The 18,011-nt window shown below is 45.7% G+C and overlaps 1 protein-coding gene across 7 annotated transcripts in view; it reads left to right on the forward strand.

Moving 5' to 3' along the window:
- Nucleotides 1–18,011, forward strand: part of LOC138816317 (inositol 1,4,5-trisphosphate-gated calcium channel ITPR1-like) — a 275,135-nt gene that overhangs the window by 65,216 nt on the left and 191,908 nt on the right. For all 7 annotated transcript variants that reach the window (XM_070006010.1, XM_070006011.1, XM_070006012.1 and 4 more), the window contains exon 3: nucleotides 10,998–11,113. In XM_070006010.1, coding sequence (XP_069862111.1) covers nucleotides 10,998–11,113 — 116 coding nt within the window. The remainder of the gene's footprint in view (nucleotides 1–10,997; nucleotides 11,114–18,011) is intronic.

Genomic DNA, 18,011 nt, shown 5'->3' on the forward strand with positions numbered 1-18,011 from the left:
GAAAAAAAAAAGTCCTTTTCCAGAAGGCTCCCAGGATGAGCAGCCCCATGGCTTCTGTAACCCCATGCCAGCTGCCCCAGGCCTTCCCAAGCTCCTTATGATCTCCCGCACAGCGATTCTCCAAGGGCCATGGCTGTGGTTTGCATGGTGAGATTTCATTTGCCTTTGACTCAGAGGTGCTGAGGATGTGGAGCTCTGCCCAGCAAGGTTTTAACCCGACTCCACCCTGTTGATTGCTGCTCACAGATCTAACGTAGAGCTCGAGCTCTCCTCTTTTTTTTTTTTTTTCCCCAATGCATTTTTGTGTATTGAATTTCTTTCCTGCCAGTTCCATCCAGCTATGTTCTCATTTCCAGAATATACCAGTTTTCAGGGGGAAGTGCTCCCTCCTTTTCTCCCACCCTTCTTCAGAACTTAAAGAACAGAAAAGCCTGGCTTTGAACTCATGAATATTTTGGTTTGGTTTTTGTAAAGTTCTTAAACCTGAACGGAAGTTTAAAAGGTGACTTAAAAAGCATGCTCTTGGGCAAAAACTTAAGCCTTTAGGTAAGTGGCGAGAATGCGGTTCATATCCAGCTTTAAAATAACCAACCCAGGGCCAGTGTTGTTTTTCTGTATCCCACTGCTTCCCTGCCTCTGATTGTTTCGAAGCAAACAGCAGACATCATACGATTTCATTAGAGATGGCATTTTAAACTGCCTTTTAATGTTGTAGAGCTGTTTGGATAGCACAGAGGATCCGGGGAAAGTCTGTCTCTGCAGTCCCTCTGCGCCTCCAGGCACCAAGCCAGGGAAGAAGCATTACCTGAGCCATCCAGTGGGTGGCCTGGATCACAGGCCCCAGGGAGACCTGTCTGTTCTCTCCCTTCCCCTCTCCTCAACTCATTATAGCCCGGCCCTGCTCACCAAGCCCTGAACAAGCAAACATGTTTTCCTAGTGATGGAAATCACATTAACCTTTTCCATGAAGGGAAAACTCATGGTTTTTTTTCCCCCCCTTAGCAGCAAGATCTTCCTTTTCACAAGGTCATGAGAAGCAGTGGATTTGATTTTATTGTTACTATTGCGGTATTTCAAATATATATGTGTGCAGGCATGTAAATTTAAATGTCTGTATACACAAATCTTAAATGTATTGCTTGATGGGATTTTACATTTATATTCATGCAACTCCTCCAAGGTTGAGAGAGAGAGAACATTTGAAATTCCCCAGAAAACACTACTAACCCCCAATAAAGGTAATTACTGTCCCAGTATTGACACCATACATTCTTTTTGCTTATTCTTGAGCTTCTTATAAGTGGGTCCATCAGTAATTACATTTGTGGAAATGTGGTCAGTTATGGGCGACTCATGGTGGCTTATCTCGTGACAGTATGGACCAGCATTGCTGGGCAGCATGGATGGACATTGGTTTGCGGGTTCGATCATGGTGGTCATGTTTATTGTCTGCTCTGTGCTGGGATCTGTTTGAAGGGCTTTAGATGATGTGGTTGATTTACTCTTGGGAGTGAATTTGTGCGTTAGTCTTTATGGTTATTCCCTTTATAGCAACACACATGTAGAGTCAGATCATTTTCCCTAGAATTACACTCCTAATGGTGACGAGTTCTGGATGAGTGTGCACACAGGCACTCAGAGGGCTCGGTTTTACCCACATGAGAGGGGACATCATCTTCCCCAGGCTTCACTGGCTCTCGGGCTCCACAGTCCCTCAGGAGAAGACATGCACATTACGGAGAGGCCTGGTCACCTGGGTGAGGTTGCTCAGCCTTTGAGGAGCAGAGCTAAGGCTAGCTTTTCAGTTTCTCCATGTAGCTGCCTCTTCTTCCTTCTCCTCCTCTTCCTCCTCCTCCTCCTCTTCCTGCTTCTCCTCCTTCTCCAATTTTTTTGTGTGTTCTCTTTGCTGATGGTTATTTCCATTTGGTGATTGCTTATTTCCATTGCCAGCACAATGGAGTAGGTTTTATTACTCCACAGGTCACACTTGGTTGCACGCAATAAAAACTAACTTAAATCCAAAAGGAATCTGAATGTATGCAATCCTGGAGCCAGGCTCCGTGCGGATGGAGCCCTGCTGGCACTGATTAGTTTTGAGCTCGTGGAAAGGGTGCTTCACCGGGTCCAGGGACCCCCTCATCCTCCTTCACAACACACTCCATGCTGTCCCTGCAGAGTGGCAAGCCTTAAGCTGGCTTTGCAGCCCTTTCTGCAAGTGCTGAGGCCAGGGTAGAAAGTTGCTTATGCAAATGTGCTTGGGTGCCTGTGTGCAGGCTGCTGGTCTGGAGGAACTTCTGGCCCCTTTTGTCTTGTGCAATGAGTAGAATTACCTTTCTCCTAGATGTGTAACTGAACTATTCATGTTAACCCATATTCAATACTCCTTGCAGATAGGTAAACAAAGCTTAATCGCCTGAGCTAGAGTGGGTCAGAAAGGAGGCTTGTGAATGATGGCCCTGCTGAATAGGGAGGGTGGGAGAGGCAGAGGACGGTGGGCTTCTACATTCAGCTTTGGTTTTCTCTTCTGGTCGTCTGAAATGGAAAAGTTGCCTCGTTGTCCCTTGTCTCTTAATGGCAGTGTGTGTTCTCTGCGCAGGCACATAATGGAAGGGCTGTTTGGCAGTTGGAAAATGTCTCTCGACTGCAGAAGGTGCTGTCCTGGCTTGGGGATGTGGTTAGCATTCAGTAGCCACAACAGTGTGAAGCTGGTTTCCACTCCCAGCCAGCTACAGTGAATACCTGGTCCTGGAAGGCATTTGTGGGAAAGATGAATGGCCTTTCCCCTTGTCACCTCCCATTTCAGCCTACTCACCTTTTACCTTGTGCCTGTTCACCTTTTACCTATCTTCTCATGTGTTCCCTGGCCCTGTTTCTGATCCTGATGTACCAGGAATAGAACAGCAGCTGTGGAGGGTACACCTTCATCTCTGGTAGTCTGGTAAATTGGATTAGGAGCAAGTCTCTATTTCCCTTTCATTACTACTTTGCTGGTAATCAATTTATTTCATGTGGCTTACAAGTCTCCCTTCTCTACATTCATCTTACTGTCTTTCTGAAATTTTTATTCTGTGACTTCTTATCCTTAAAAAAAAAAAAAAAAAGAAAGGCTAGCTATGGATAAACAACACTTACCATTTTTCACTTTCATTTTCTTGCTTTTTACCCAAATACAATTGAGTTTACATGGGCTGGCCGAAGGAACAGTTTGGGAGCTATTGGTGATGGCCGAGTATCTTTTTGCTCACATGAAGAATTCAAATTCTGCAAGAGAAGAGACTGGCTACAGCTTCCGCTCCAGCCAGTGGAAGGGGCGGGGGCTGTGGTGTGAGAGGGAACGTTACGAATATTGCTGACTTCAAGCACTCATAGCAAGCAGCACACGCCTGAATGTCACATCTCAGCTCCTTTACTTCCTAGGAGAGGGGCTTGTGTGAGGAATTCATCACCGGCCTCATGTCGGAGTACAGGTGTCATGTCCTAGGCAGTGCAGTTAAGAGCTAGCGTGCCTTCTCATTGTTCTGTTTCCTAGTATACCTTCCTGTGTGTAGTAGTAGTAGCAGCAGCATTGCTAGATGGTACGTTGTACTTTGTTCGTGTGCATTTACTTTCGCTCAGACTGGGTTGCCCCTTCCCACCCTGGCAGTAGTGCTCACTGACAGTGCAATACCCAGATCTCAGTCTGTTATTCTGTTGTGACAGAATCCCACTGACCAGGGGATTTAGAACGAACAGAGATGTATTGGCTGACAGTGTGGAGACTGAGAAGTCCAAGATGAAAGTGTGGGCAGGCTTGTGTTTGATGGGGGCCTGGCCTCTCCTCCCAAGAAGCTACATCCTTTGCACAGGTGGACCACTGTTCTCAAATGACAGAAGAGCCCAGAGCAAGAGCCCAAACCCCAAGCTTTTTTAAGCATTAAGTCCAGCCTTGAGTGTGGGGTCCTCTTGGTACAGTTGCCTCTGCTAGCCCAGTCATCACATTGGCAATTGGGGTTCAACATGACTCTTAGAGACAAACATGCAAACCGTGGCATCTAGCTTGTTGCCTTTGTCAGTCTGTAGTTGCAAAGTAGTATCTCAGTCAAAGGGTGACTTCTGAACAACTAAAGTACTGTTTGTCAAAATGAATTCCAGGAAATGGTGGAAACTTTTTTGTTGGGGGAGTGGGAATGGGGGGGACAAAGGAATGGATCAAGGAAGGGTGATGGAGCAAGTCACAGTAGTCAATGTACACTGTGTAAACCATGAACCATGTAACTTGTGGGTAGGGATGGGAAAGGTAAAACGGGAGAAGGAAGGGCCGGGTGACATTTCAGAAACATTGTATTCATAACCTGGCTTATGGAATTGTAACCCCTTTTAATAGCAAAATTAAGAAACAGTAGTAGCTCAGTAAAAGCCTGAGCAGTAATTGAGTACCAGAAGTAATTCAAAAATTTTAGTCTGGGAAGTGATGCTGTAGCTCAAGTGGTAGAGCGCTCGCCTTGAGCTGAAGAGCTGAGGGACAGCGCCCAGGCCCAGAGTTCAAGCCCCACGACCGACAAAAAAAAAAAAAATTTTTTTTTAGCCTGGATCATAGAAGGCATAGGTGGGTGGGATCATCTTCAGCTAGGTTGGCCTGGGCATAGACATAAGACCCTATTTGAAGGAATAACTAAAGCAAAAAGGATTGGAAGCGTGGCTTCAGTGGCAGAGTGTCTGTTAACAAGCCTAAGGCCCTGAGTTCAAACCCCAGAGCTGCATAAGGAAAAGGCAGTGTTTTCTTTGACACATGGAGGCAGGTGGGTAATGAAGCCTTGTGTTTTGGAGATGTGGAAGGTGTTTGGGAGGCAGATGGAGATGGAGGTTGTACAGCATTGTACATGTATTGAATGCTATCTGTATGCCTGAGCTTTCTTGCTTAAGGCTGGTGCTCTGCCACTTGAGCCACAGGTCTACTTCTGGCCTTTTGGCTAACAAATCTCATAGACCTTTCTGCCAGGGCTAGCTTCAAACTGGGGTCCTCAGATCTCAGCCTCCTGAGTAGCTAGGATTACAAATAGGAGCCACCGGTGCCTGGTTTCAAATGGTTCATATTGCTGTTATTATAGATTATGGCTGGCTTTATGACGCTTTGCTCTTCCTCCACCCTCCCATAAGAGCTGTTTATGACATGTTTTGGCCTAAACTAGTAATCTTTCTATTTGTACGACTGTATAAATATTGCTCACTGTTGAACACTAGATTTTAATGCACACCTTTCCCCTGAAGTAATAGTCTTACTTTTCTTAGTCTTTTCTTTTTTGCATAGTTCCTTTGTCACATTTAGTGAGTATGTTTTCTCTCTAGAAGCCTCCCTGTTCTCCAATTGACAGGGGTGAGACCCTGTCCTCCCCACAGTCCTCTGTCCCTGGGTTCTTTAGCCAGGGGCAGTGACCAGCCTGCGTAGTGTCACCAGAGGACACATGTCTGCTGTGACACTGATAATGCAGATTCAGCCTCCTCTCCCTCAGCTGGACCAGGGAGGCCTTCTTTTCCCCCTAAGTTGTGTAAAGTGGGAAGTTGCACTGCGATGTTTTCATATTTCATTGTGACCTTGCCTCGATCTTAAATATTACTCTCATTTTGACACCCCCCCCCCCATTCTTGGAATGTGAAACCCATTCTTCCCTGGTGAGCTGCCCTCTGGTGGGCTGTGTGGACCAGCGCTGGCCGAGGCGCCCCAGGGTGTGGCCCCTGCTCTAGGTATCCACCGGTGGAGAGGAAGCAGGCTGGCCACCGTGGAGCCCGGGCCTCCTGCCATCCCACGTTTGCATTAATTTTGACTCCAGTATTCAGCCCTTCTCTGTATTCGGTGTGTGTGGTGGGAGATTCCGTGATGTGTTTATTTCACAGATATCCAGCAGGGAGAAGGGATCTGGTCTCGTCGTTATGGGCGATGACATGAGCGACTGACTGATTTCTCTGTTTCAGTCCATCCCCAGAATGGCTCCTCACCCACCCCTGTCCTCCGTACTGCCCGGGGCCTCCAGTTCCTGAGCCTTTCCGGACTCTGCCAGTCACATCAGCCTGCTTCTCCTCAGGACCCCTGGGCAGAAACTCAGTCTTCACCTTATCTGTCATGTTCCCTGCTCTGTACTCTCTCCATCTTCAACAACTGGGCGGATGGGCTTGTGTTTCCTGGAAGATGGTGTTGGATTTTTAAACTTTAATTTTTGGTGCATGTGTTGTTGTTGTTGTTTGGGGTGGGGTCAGTCGTGAGGCTTCAACTCTGGGCTTGGGTGCTGTCCTTGTGCTCTTTAGCTCAAGGCTAGGACTCTATCACTTGAGCCACAGCACCACTTCTGGTTTTTTGGTGGTTTATTGGAGATAAGAGTCTCACTGACTTTCCTGCCCCCTGAGTAGCTAGGATTACAGGTGTGAGCCATCAGCACCTGGCTGTTTTTTTCTTTTATAAGGAGTGACGGCTGTAGCAAGGTCTTTAGTCTGCCCTGTGAACACTTTTAAGCAAGAGCAAGCTTTTGGAAGCCTCAAGTGAACAATGTACTTTTAGATTCCAGTAGTGAGAATGGGACGAATGTGGGAAGTGAGGGGTTCATTGTGGTATTTCCGTATTTCATGCCATGTGTGAAGTTTGTAATTCTGACTTCCTCAACTTCCCTCTCATCTCCAACACTCCATCCTTCCTCTTCTCCTTGTGTCTGTCCATCCACTGGCATCCTTATGGAACTTTGACTGCTTTATGTGTTCATCCTGCTGATTGGTGATTGTCTGCTCATGACTCAACATTTCAGCCTGGATGTTTTATCGGTATCTCAAACTGAGCAGAGCCAAAACAAAACCCATGATTTTAACTCTTCTCTTCCCCCACCCCCAAACCCCCTCTTCCCAGCCTTGCTTACAGCCCTTGATGGCTTCCCATGGCTTGTGGAATGACTCACATGTCCCATCAACCTGAACAACGTTGTACAATGTTCCCATGCTTCCTTCTCGGCCCCAGCTCCCTCAACTTTTGTCTAACCTTCCTCTAGCCCTTCTTTGGCGATTGGGAAGATTGTTTCCAGCACAGGGCCTTTGCACTTGCTTTTCTCTCTGCCTGGGAGGCTTTGCTGCAGGCTGGCTCCTTTCTGTTCTTCAGCTCCATGCTCAGATAATTAGTGCTAGACCTGCCTTCCTGCTGATGCCCGTGAAACGCTGACTCTCCACTGTAGAGTCCAGACACAGCTTTCTGTGTCCAGACACAGCTCTTGCCCCGCTATGCCATCCAAATAGTAAAGGGCACTTTGGAGCCTCTGACTTGCAAAAAGTCCGAAGGTTGTCCTCACATCGCATTTGAATTGCTTCATTTAATCTTCAGGTACTCGTACTTTTAACAGCTGGTCTCTTTGACTCCTTTGTCACTAGGATTGTATTCAAAACAAAACAAAACAAAACTCCCGTCTGGTTCACTGTTCTATTTTTGATACCCAGCACTGCCCCTGCACATAGGAGGTACTTCAATAAATAGTAATTCACTCTACGAACAGATGTCTGGAAGCTCCAAGATGGAAGTGATGTCACAGGATCGAGGTACAGTGTTTCTGGAGCCCTCTGTAGGAGCACATCTAGATCATTCATTGAGCACCTTCCTTGGGCTTCTGCTCGTCTGCCTAGGCCATGAGTCCCTGCTTGCCCTCACGCATCAAGTTCAAGTTCAGAGTTGAGGGGGGGGCAGGGAAGAGGGTGTGGAGATAGAGAGCCTTCACCTTTGGCAGCCTCCATTCTTCATTCAGTCAACTCAAGACCACACACTGACATCTTGCCTTTCCTTATCTCCTCCTACTCCATCCCAGAGTGCCGGAGGCGACCGTGGCCCTGGGAGTCTCATCCCCTCTCGGGATTTGGTAGTTCCTTGTGCTGAGCGCCGTCAGCTTTCCGGCTGCGAGCTGGGGAATGCACACCAGAGGGCTGGAGGCTCCCAGGGCCTTGCGCTGTCTGCTCCCCGGTTCTCCAGCCCTGTGCCGTTAGCCCAACCCCTCCATTCAGCGGAATTCTCCTTTGCTCACTCAGTGTGGGCAAAAACTCAAGAATACCCCAAAGTAGTTTTTTGAAAGCTCGATTTTAGTTTATCCCTCAAAGGCTTAAAATAACACCTGTCATATAAGATTTCCTGTGTGGCATTTTTTTGGTATGAGACCAACTACTACAGAGTGTGTGCCCATGTAAGTGTCTATCCAAGCACGCACACACACACACACACGTGCTCTCTTCACTCTATGTAGATATTACATATTCTGCCATCAGATTTCCTGTATTTGTATATTTCTATCTTTAGCATATTAGGACCCAGCAGAACTTTCATTTTGCCCCAGAGTGCCATCCAAACAGCAAAGGGCAATACTGAGCATCGGAATGGCAGCATTTCCAAAGGTTTCTTTAGCATTACATTTGAATTGCTTAATTTAATTTTTACTTGGAATCGGTTGCTAAGCAACCAGGAGACCGGCAAAAATCAGCAAGGCTAATTCAGTTCTGTTACTAGTACGTTAGCATCTCTTATATTTACATAGACAGTTGGTTGTAAATACACTTCACCCAATGCAATGCTCTGTGTTGTCCAAGGAAAACAGTTGGTGTGGAAGTGATAGCAAGACATGGGTTGGCTCCACAAGTCTTAACTTCATGCTCACGCCTCCAGCAAGTGTGAAACTTCAGGCAAGTGTGAAGTTGCTTCAGGTTTGGAGCTGGTGTTGTCCCATTTGTTTGTGAAGCGACTTGGTAAATAATATGCACAGGTGTAAAATGGAACTTCTTTGCATGATTTGTTACCCTCAGCAAAGTGGATCTAGCCTGACTTGCCCCCAAGCCAGGCTTAAATCAGTTATTTTTCCTTTTTTTGAAAGCCTAGCATTTAGCTATCGGTATATGAAATATGTTACAGGTCATTTCTGTACCCCATGTTTTTTCTGATGATGAATATTGAATTTGTTAACCCATTTGGTCTGTAAATTATCAGAAGTCAATGCTCATCACAAATATTTGAATTCTTAAAAAAACTTACAAGGAAGTCCTCCTGGCACACCTAGGCACCAGCCTCGGTCCTGTGTCAAAAGCTAGCACAAGTATGGTAGTGAGTTACTCAAGAGGTACCCAGGGAGCTACCGTGCGCGTTAGACTGCTAGAAAAACAGGTCTCTCCAGTGACACAGAAAATGACTGTGACCCGAGCCCTTGGTAAGAGGCAGGAGCAGGGCCTTATCTTTTAAACTATGTCCCATGGGTCCTTTGTTCTTAAAGACCTAGCTGACATTTCTCGTGTGTAATGAACATTGCTTAGGATAGATGAATATCAGCGTTTCTATATTTACCTTGTTCCTCTCCGTGAGCCGGTGAAGGAGATTGTACAAATGGGGAAAAGTACCTTTTGCTTGGGCAGTACAATTTGAGAGTACAGTAGGTTGTTGCAGTTCATTGATCGTGGCTAGAAGAAAGAGCCATTTGAGTTAGAGGAAGGTCTGAATGTTTTTTGTTTTTTGTTTTTTTTTGCACTTGATAGCAAATGAATTCTCCTTGATTCAAGATAGTCATTAGTTGGGACAATGAGTTTGTATGTATCCATGAAAGGCCCTTTATGAGAATCTGATTTAATAGATAAGAACAAGTATAGTCCTTACTTATTTGCAGGGTGTAGTTTCCCCTAATCTGAGCATTTGCTTCATATTTATTACTTGGACTTTACAAATACCATTTGAAAAATCTGTATGTCAGAATATAAGCCTTTCAGGGTGAGTGTCCATGTTAAATAGTAGTTCCTTAAGGAATTTAAACTAGTGGGGGCGGGGCAGGATTGTTAATGCTGAGGATCAAACACAGGACCTTGGATAGTCTACCACTGAGCTCTACCACTAATCCTCTAAACTTGTAGGACCAAAATATAGTCCTAAACTCTGTGTGTGTGTGTGTGTGTGTGTGTGTGTGAAGTTATATACATGTGTTGCTTTATGCACTGTATCATATACATGATAAGAAAAACAGGACAGTAGAGTTAATGAAAAGATGAAGGCAAATCATAATGTAATGTCCGGTTAATCACGATAGTCTCATGCTCATCTTAGAACAAAGTTCATCATTAAAGTCAGCTTTTTAATGGTTTTCGTTGGCCTTTAACTTCTAGGTGGCTTTTACTCAGAGCGACTGGTTTATTAGTTCGTTCCTTAAAGTGGCAGTGGAGAGGCGAGAGTGAAGGGTGGGACTTTGGTCTCTGTGTAGCTGGGGTCACACTACTGCTGTCTTCCATGTTTTGGTTTCTTTGCAGAAAGCCTGGCAGCCGCTTGTTGCCTCTGTTGTATAGGACAAGTGGGCAAACTCATAACCTCCGAAGTGGAAGGGCATCGAGATGCACTGGTGTTGGGGGCAGGGTGGATCCCGACTCCTGGGAGCTGAGACGCTGTATTTCTGCACTCACTTCACACGGGAATCTGAGAGTCCACTGCCCTAGGCAATATCTCCAAATAAGTTTAAATGTAGGCAATTATTACTATTGCTTTTGTAAGGACTGGGCTTGTGGCTCGCGTGTTGAGCACTTAACCTGGCAAGCACAAAGCTCTGAGTTCAGTCCCCAGTTCTGGAACGAAACAGAGCTTGAGTGGGACTGAAGAGATGTGGGGATGTGCTAGGGAGCCATTGCAGGTGTACGTGGGCACCAGTGAGGATTGTTTATCCTTCTATCTGTCCACCGTGCCGTGACGGTGGTAAGAGCATGGGATTTGAACACTGAGCTTTGGCTCTGTGCTATTGATCTCTCACAGTGGACAGTGGCTCTCTTCCTAAGAAGCCTCAGTTCCCTCATGGGTAACTTCACCAGGTGGTGGGATTAAACTTAAAAAAGCAAACTTGGTGAGAGGGCTCCTGTCATCACCCACATGTCGCGCCATTGCTAATACCTTATATGAACAAAGATGGAAAGCCTTTTCCAGCAGGTAGCTTTTTTCTTGTGTGTGTGCATACTTGGTAACAGTTTGTGTTTGTTTGTTTCCTGTCTAGACTGCCTCTTCAAGCTATGTCCCATGAATCGCTACTCTGCCCAGAAGCAGTTCTGGAAAGCTGCTAAGCCGGGGGCCAATAGCACAACAGATGCGGTGCTGCTCAACAAGCTGCATGTACGTAAGGAGATGGGGCTGCGGGCCGTCACCTGGGGGTGTCGTGTCGGGGCATGGCCAGGACTCCAGCTTCTGGCTTTCCTCTGTTCTTTTGTAAATCAGGAGGGACAGAGAGCCCTGAGGAGAGGAGAGGTGGCACACTGAAGTCAGGGGATGTCTGAAAAACCCTCCTTCCTCCTCCATTCCCCTTCAGGGATGCTTTTGCAGACTAGTGGTTGTGAGCACCAGTTGTGGAAAAAATCTGCCTAGAACTGGGATCTGGCTCCTCTGCCCTTGGCCTGGTGGCCTTCGGCAAGTCCCATGGCTGTTTTCCAACATGGGGGTGATGGTGTTCGCCACCTCAGGAAGAGGCTGTGAGGATTATGTGAAATGAGACAGGAGAACACTGCCTAGCACCAAATAATATGCAACTTCTGGCTATTCTTTAATGAATTTTGGCTATGATCATGTGTTATCCTATTATTTGGCACGTAAGAGATGTGCTCGTCCCATTGCAGTTGTGCTGTGCTCCAGGTAGAATAAATAGACCAGGTGTCTTCTATCAGCGAGCTCATAATCAGCCCTGTGAGGACTGACAGCCCTCGCTCCCACTGCCCCTAAAATAAACAGCAGCATTGTTGTTGTTTTGTGCAGGATCTCACACACCTGGGCTGGGCTTTTCCCCTAGAGCCTTTAGTATGAATGCCTTTAGTAGCATTCATTTGTTGGTTCATCCATCCATCCATCCATCCATCCGTTTGTTCATGACAATAATGAGGTTTGAAACCAAGACCTCGTTCGCCCTTACTTGGCTTGCTTACTTGAGCCATGGCTTCAGTTCTGGCTTTTTGCTGCTCCACTGAAGATGAAAGTCTGTCAGATATATCTGCCCCAAGTGGCTGTGCACTGTGATCCTCAGAGCTCAGCCTCTTGCATAGTTAGGATTGCAGGTATGAGCCATCAGTGTACTGGCTGTTTATTTTTTTTATCCCATTTCATGACCTTTACACCCTTTTTTTTTTCGTGTCGGTCGTGGGGCTTGAACTCTGGGCTTGGTCCCTGTCTCTCAGCTCAAGGCTAGCACTCTACCACTTGAGCCACCGTGCCACTTCCGGCTTTTTCTTTTTATGTGGTGCTGAGAATCGAACCCAGGGCCTCATGCATGCGAAGCAAGCACTCTACCACGGAGCCACCTTCCCAGCCCCAGTTATTTTCTTTTTAAGCTCAGATCTTTGCGTCCTTCTCACCCAGTCTCAGTTTCCATGTCATCTCCACGGAGCCGCCTTCCCCACACCTGCAAGAAACGTCTGGCCTGTGTGTCTCTGTCGCAGCTCTGGGCTCTGCCCTTCCCAGCACTTAGCAACTTCCTTCATTATCTGTCCCCCATCAGAGCGGTGGCCCTCTGTAAGGTCGGGAGCGTCGTCTCTCTCTGAGCACTGTGTTGTTCCGGAAGAGTCTGACTCAAATCAGGCCCTTGAGAAACACTCATTGAGCAGCCGTGAGGTGCTGTGGCTTAGTGCTGGTGACCAAACAGAGGAAGTTCCTGAAACCTCTGGAAACTTCATAGCAAATAAAGAACGAAGACACTGTGCAAGTACTGCATTCCAGGGGAAACCACCCGCATGTCAGGGAGCGGGGTGTTTAGAATAGGTATTGGAATCTTTGCTGGATCCAGGGATGTGGTGATCAGGGTGGGCTTCCTGGAAGAAGACGGAAGCGCCCTGCACACCTCAGTCTGAGGGACCCAAAGGATCTGGGGGTAGAAGAAAAAGAAACAGCCGGGTGCCGGTGGTCACGCCTGGAACCCTAGCTGAGAGCTGAGTCCATGAGACTCTTAGGTCCATTTAACCCCCAGAAAACCGGAAGTGGCGCTGTGGCTCAAGTGGTAGAGCGGTAGCCATTGAGCTGAAGAGCACAGGGACAGCGCCCAAGCCCAGAGTTAAGCCCCATGACCGACAAAACTAAACAAAAAAACAAAACAAAAAAATCAAGCCCAGGTGTATTGTTGAATGCCTGAAATCCAGGCTAAGAAGAAGGTTCAGAATTCAAGGCTGTTCTGTGTTATGTGGCAATAAACCAAAGACTGGGCATGGAGTTCAGTGGTAGAACGCTTGCCTAGCCATACAAGGGCCTAGGATTAATCCCCAGCTCCCTAAGAAAAACAAGCGAAAATAATTACGACTATTGCGGTAATGATCTTAGACATGGTGAATTTAGACTTATTACCTCCTTGTCTTTAGCAAGTGATACAACTTCACCAATGTACAATAAAATTGATAGGCATCCAAAAATTTTAGTGACTTACGAAAAAGAAATAAAAGGAAGATAATCTATGGCATAATGAATGATACTCTCAGTGCTCAGGGGCAGCTGCTGGAGGAGACCCGCAGGAATCAGCGCTCACTCATGTGATGCAGGCACTTATTGGTGGTATAAAAAGAACGGTGTCTGCAATGTGATTTTCTGACTCTGGTAATGTTACCAACAGTGCATAGCACCCTCTTCCCTCCACTCAACAGTACTTTGTATTTTGTGAAAATGTATTAATGAGAGTAGCAATAGATCCCCAGGAAGCCGTGCTTTGTACCGGTGTGTAGAATGGAGCGAGGCACCAGGTTCAGATAATCACAGGTCTCTACACACGGATCAGGCTGTATTCAGCCTCCAGTTGTCTGGTTCTTGTCCACTGAATACCATGACCCCTCCACCTGCCTACCCTGAAATCATTGTACCACTCAGAACCCCCCCCCCAGGTCTATGCTGGGAATACCATCTTCTTGTTGGATGGGGGCAGGGGAAGTGCCCCATCTCCTCGCTCTAGGAGGGAGCTGCTCAGTGCAGTGCCCGGGGGTTATCTTTGTGGAAGTTCTTCATGGTTCTAGTTGTCCTGCCTTCTCTTCTCTGGAATGAAGGTCGTTGTGTTTGGTGAGATCTTACTAGTACATCTCAAGCCCTTTCTTCTCCTGTACTTTTCGCAGCAGAGGTTACAGAGTCACATTGCTCTTGGCCATGCTGGAAGCCAACAGGAATAAAGGGGGCTTGGTGGGCTCTGTCGCCACGTGGGGCCTGCGCATGTGCAGGTCTTGAGGGCGCGCGATGGGTTTGTTCCAACTCCCTGCGGTTACTGCGTGGGAAGGCCGGCCAAGAGCTGCATGCCTTCTGTTTTGACAAGAGAAGATCAGAATCCGTGCTTTTGTGTGTAATATCCTACTTCTTAGAACATGGTGACAGCTAATTCAGTTAAAGCCTCAAACACCAGCCCAGAATGGCTCAGACTTGGGCTGCCTGGGAGTTCTCAGTCCCCCTTGGTGGCCCGTGAGCTATACATTATGGTGCATTAAAGGTTCCTTTGCTGCTCCTTCCTGCAAATGAACTAAAGAAAACAGTAGGAAAAAATTCCAGCGCTAAAGGTGCCCAAGAACTTCCATCGCTTAAAACCAGTTCTTTCTCCCGATTTAAGATTCCTGATGTGACTGCGGTCGTGAGTGTTGCTTTGTGCTTGGCTTTGTGTGGGCCCTGCTTTCCTGCTTACTTGGAGCTCTTCCCCTCTGTTGTCTCAAAGTAATCTGCATGTTGCAGTGCAATCATTAAAATGTTGTATTTTGGGCAGCCGCTTGCCTTTGGGGGCTGGTGGCTAGTCTCCAGTGGGTTCTCATTTTTATTTTTGTCAACTACTTGTGTAGCACCCCAGTCAGAGGTCAGATTATTTTAAATTAATGCCATTTAAGGAATTAGTTGTCTAGACCACTTGACTTCCTTTTGAGTAGGATAAGCAAGCACTAAGAGCTGTTTGAAGGAGAGCGACACCTAGTGGTTGCTTACAGTGTGTGCTTGTAACTTCTGTAGGGAAAATGGGATTCTTGATGTGGCCACAATTTCCCGAAGTCTTTTGTCAAGAAGAGCAGCTTTCCTTGCTCTCACATCACACAATTTGTCCTAAAGCCTTGGCCAGTTCCTAACAACTTACTTGTTACCTTGAAATAGGCACCTGCACGGTTTGGGTTCTGAGAAACGATCACTTTATTTAAGCCACAGCTCTGACAAGCTAGGGAGAAGCGGAGGAGTAGCAAGTCTTCCTGTCCCGCAAAGCTTGAGTTGTGCATTGCTTATTTTCTGAAGCCTTAATTTAATATCATATTACGTAATTCTGAGCTTGTTGACCTTAAGCAAATAGCCTTTCCTCCCTGTTCCAGTGACCTTTCTGTCATAATTTAATAATGGTTTCTCTATTTCTGAAACAGAATAACAGGTGCCTGTAATGGGTTGACCTTGTGGTTGTTTAGGGAACATGGTGCTGTCAGTGGTGAATAACACTGGCAGAAATCAGAGCATACAGTGTTTTCTCCCTCAGAAATTAAAAACAGTCCTCAATCCATTGGGTCAGGGGAGGAACTAACAGGTATTTTATTTATCAGAATTTCAAAGAAAGAAAATGTAGCAGATTTAAGATGGCTTTTAAGAGCAGCCAGGCCACTTCCCATAGAGACACAATGAGGATATGTTTGAAGAACTTACACAAGAGTAATGTTGGAAAAGAATTCCCAAGTAGAAATGAACAGGAAGCTATCATGGGTGCATGCTGTTTTCTCTGGCTTGAGTGTGTTTCCCCCTCCCCCACTATGTCTTGAATAACTAGAAGGCCCTGCCCTCATTTTTAATGGCTATATGGTTATTCCATTGTTTGTCAGTGTTATTCTTTGGGATAATTAGTCCCTTAGCGGAGTAAAAGTGGGAGGTGGATATTCAGCATCCTGACCATTTTTGCCACTTTGAAAAACAAAAGTTACGAAGGTCTTGTGCACTTGCCTGCTTATCTAAGCAAGAGAAACTCCTAGAAATAAAATTACTTAGTCAAAGTTATGCCTGTTAAAATCCTTGGTGATCTACACTGCCAGATTATTCTCTGGAAATGTTAGGCTTGTTCCCTCTGTTACAGTACCGGCCTGTTCTTGGAACATACTTGAAGGGCTTAACAAACAATGATCATATTCTTTTCAAAGGTGGAAACAGCCTTGATCTGTGGGCCCAAAGGGAGCCTGAACCTTACAGACCTCCAGCTACCTGTTTTGCCTTGCGAGTGGAACGGAAAAATCACAATGGATGTTTCTGCTTGAGTTTGATTTTGTGAGGGCAGTTACCTGTACATTGAGTCCTGGGTGACCCAAATGAGTGCACTTGAAATTTGTGCATGTAGAAGAAGGTGCATTGGAGACTTTTCTCCTTAGCCAAAGAGGAAAGTAAATTTAGACCAGTCCATAGGGTTCAAGCTTTTAACGTTTATTCGGTAATGAGTTGTAGGACTCTTATCAGCATTAAACTTGTTAATAGAATTAAAGGACTTAACTCTTACTTGGTTTAATGGGGAGTTTTAAATGGATTTTATTTGTGAAAGAATATGCATATGTATATATAGAATGTATTGAAGTATAAATGTGTGTATCTCTCTCTCTCTCTCTCTCTCTCTCTCTCTCTCTATATATATATATATATATATATATATATATGTATATATATACATACATATATCCTGGGCAAAATGGGTATGGACGCTGTTCCTGAGCTTTCTTGCTCAAAGCTAGCTCTCTGCCACTCGAGTCACAGCTCCACTTCTGGCTTTTTTTTAGTGCTTAATTGGAGATAAGAGTCTCATAAACTTTCCTGCCTAGGCTGGCTTCGAACCATGATCCTCAGACTTCAGCCTCTTGAGTCATTAAGATTACAAGCTGAGCTACTGTCTTGCCAGGAGTGATAGAATATTTTCAAGAGGATTTATTATATCCTGTTCTCTATTTTTTTCTGTTAATTTAACTTTTCATACTTTTTTAGGCAAATGCCTTTGCTCTTTAGAGCTGCTGGTATTTAATTATTCTTTAATATGGAATGGATTGGCTTTTTATGACTAATTTGACATTTCTTTTTTAGAGATATAAGTGGCTTCTGGGTTGAGATTTTATAGCGTTAAGTGCTAAGTGTAGGTAGGAACTCAGTGTTTTAGATTGGTATGTCTTCAGTGGAGCCATTGGAAATCTGAGAATTTTCTGTTTCAAAGAAGGGTTCTTAAATCATTGGAGTTCAAGCAGTAGTACTTAAGAATTCTCTACAGGTGCACCCTACCAGTGTAATGTTTGAAGTATAGAAAAACTATATTCGCCTTTTGGAAAACGGTACAATTAATTTTTCTGAATCCACTGATTTTTCTCCATCTGATGTATTTTCCCTCCTGAGTTCCCATTTCGTATTAGCTGAAAACTGCTTAGCAGAAAGAACAAATCACTCTGTACCTCGTATAAACTTTCCTTCCAAGCGGATCCAATCCAGTGTTTTGTTTGGAAAGTTCTGTACAACCCGTGGGCACTGTGGACACATCTGGAGGGGGTGAAGCACAGGGGTGAGAACTGGGGGAAATGAGAGATGGGGAGTAGTTAAGGAGTGGGTTCTGTGAAGAGAAGAGTGAAGAGTTGTATGGAGCTGCCAAAGGCTGCCACGTTGTCTGCACTGGAATTATTATTGGAGCCCTGCGGCTTGCATTCTTGTGTAACTGAGAACAGAGGCGGGAAGCGAGAGGGAGGCCTGTAACTAAGCCACCGCTTTCGGTAGCTGATGTGCATGCGTGCTTGCCTTGCTGGCATCCACACTAGCATAGGCCGCTCTTTCCCCTTCTGATAATAAAATGTGATTTGGGGTTAGTTTCCTCCTAAAATGTGCCTCTCTAAACTTACCTACCCTTGAGGTAGAGCTGGAGCAGAAACAAACTGACTGTTGATCCAGACAATTTAGGACCCCTTTTAAAAGCTTTATCACCAGAACATCACCAGAAACTTGGTTATAATGATAATGGTTAATTTATGTTTCAACTTGAAGGCCCTTAGAGTGTATAGCTCAGTGGTAAGGCCCAATCTATATGAGGCCCTGGGTTTGA

This window comes from Dipodomys merriami, unplaced genomic scaffold (genome assembly GCF_024711535.1).
Source record: "Dipodomys merriami isolate MVZ:Mamm:240054 unplaced genomic scaffold, mDipMer1.0.p SCAF_690, whole genome shotgun sequence".
In the NCBI taxonomy this organism is placed as follows: Eukaryota; Metazoa; Chordata; class Mammalia; order Rodentia; family Heteromyidae; genus Dipodomys; species Dipodomys merriami.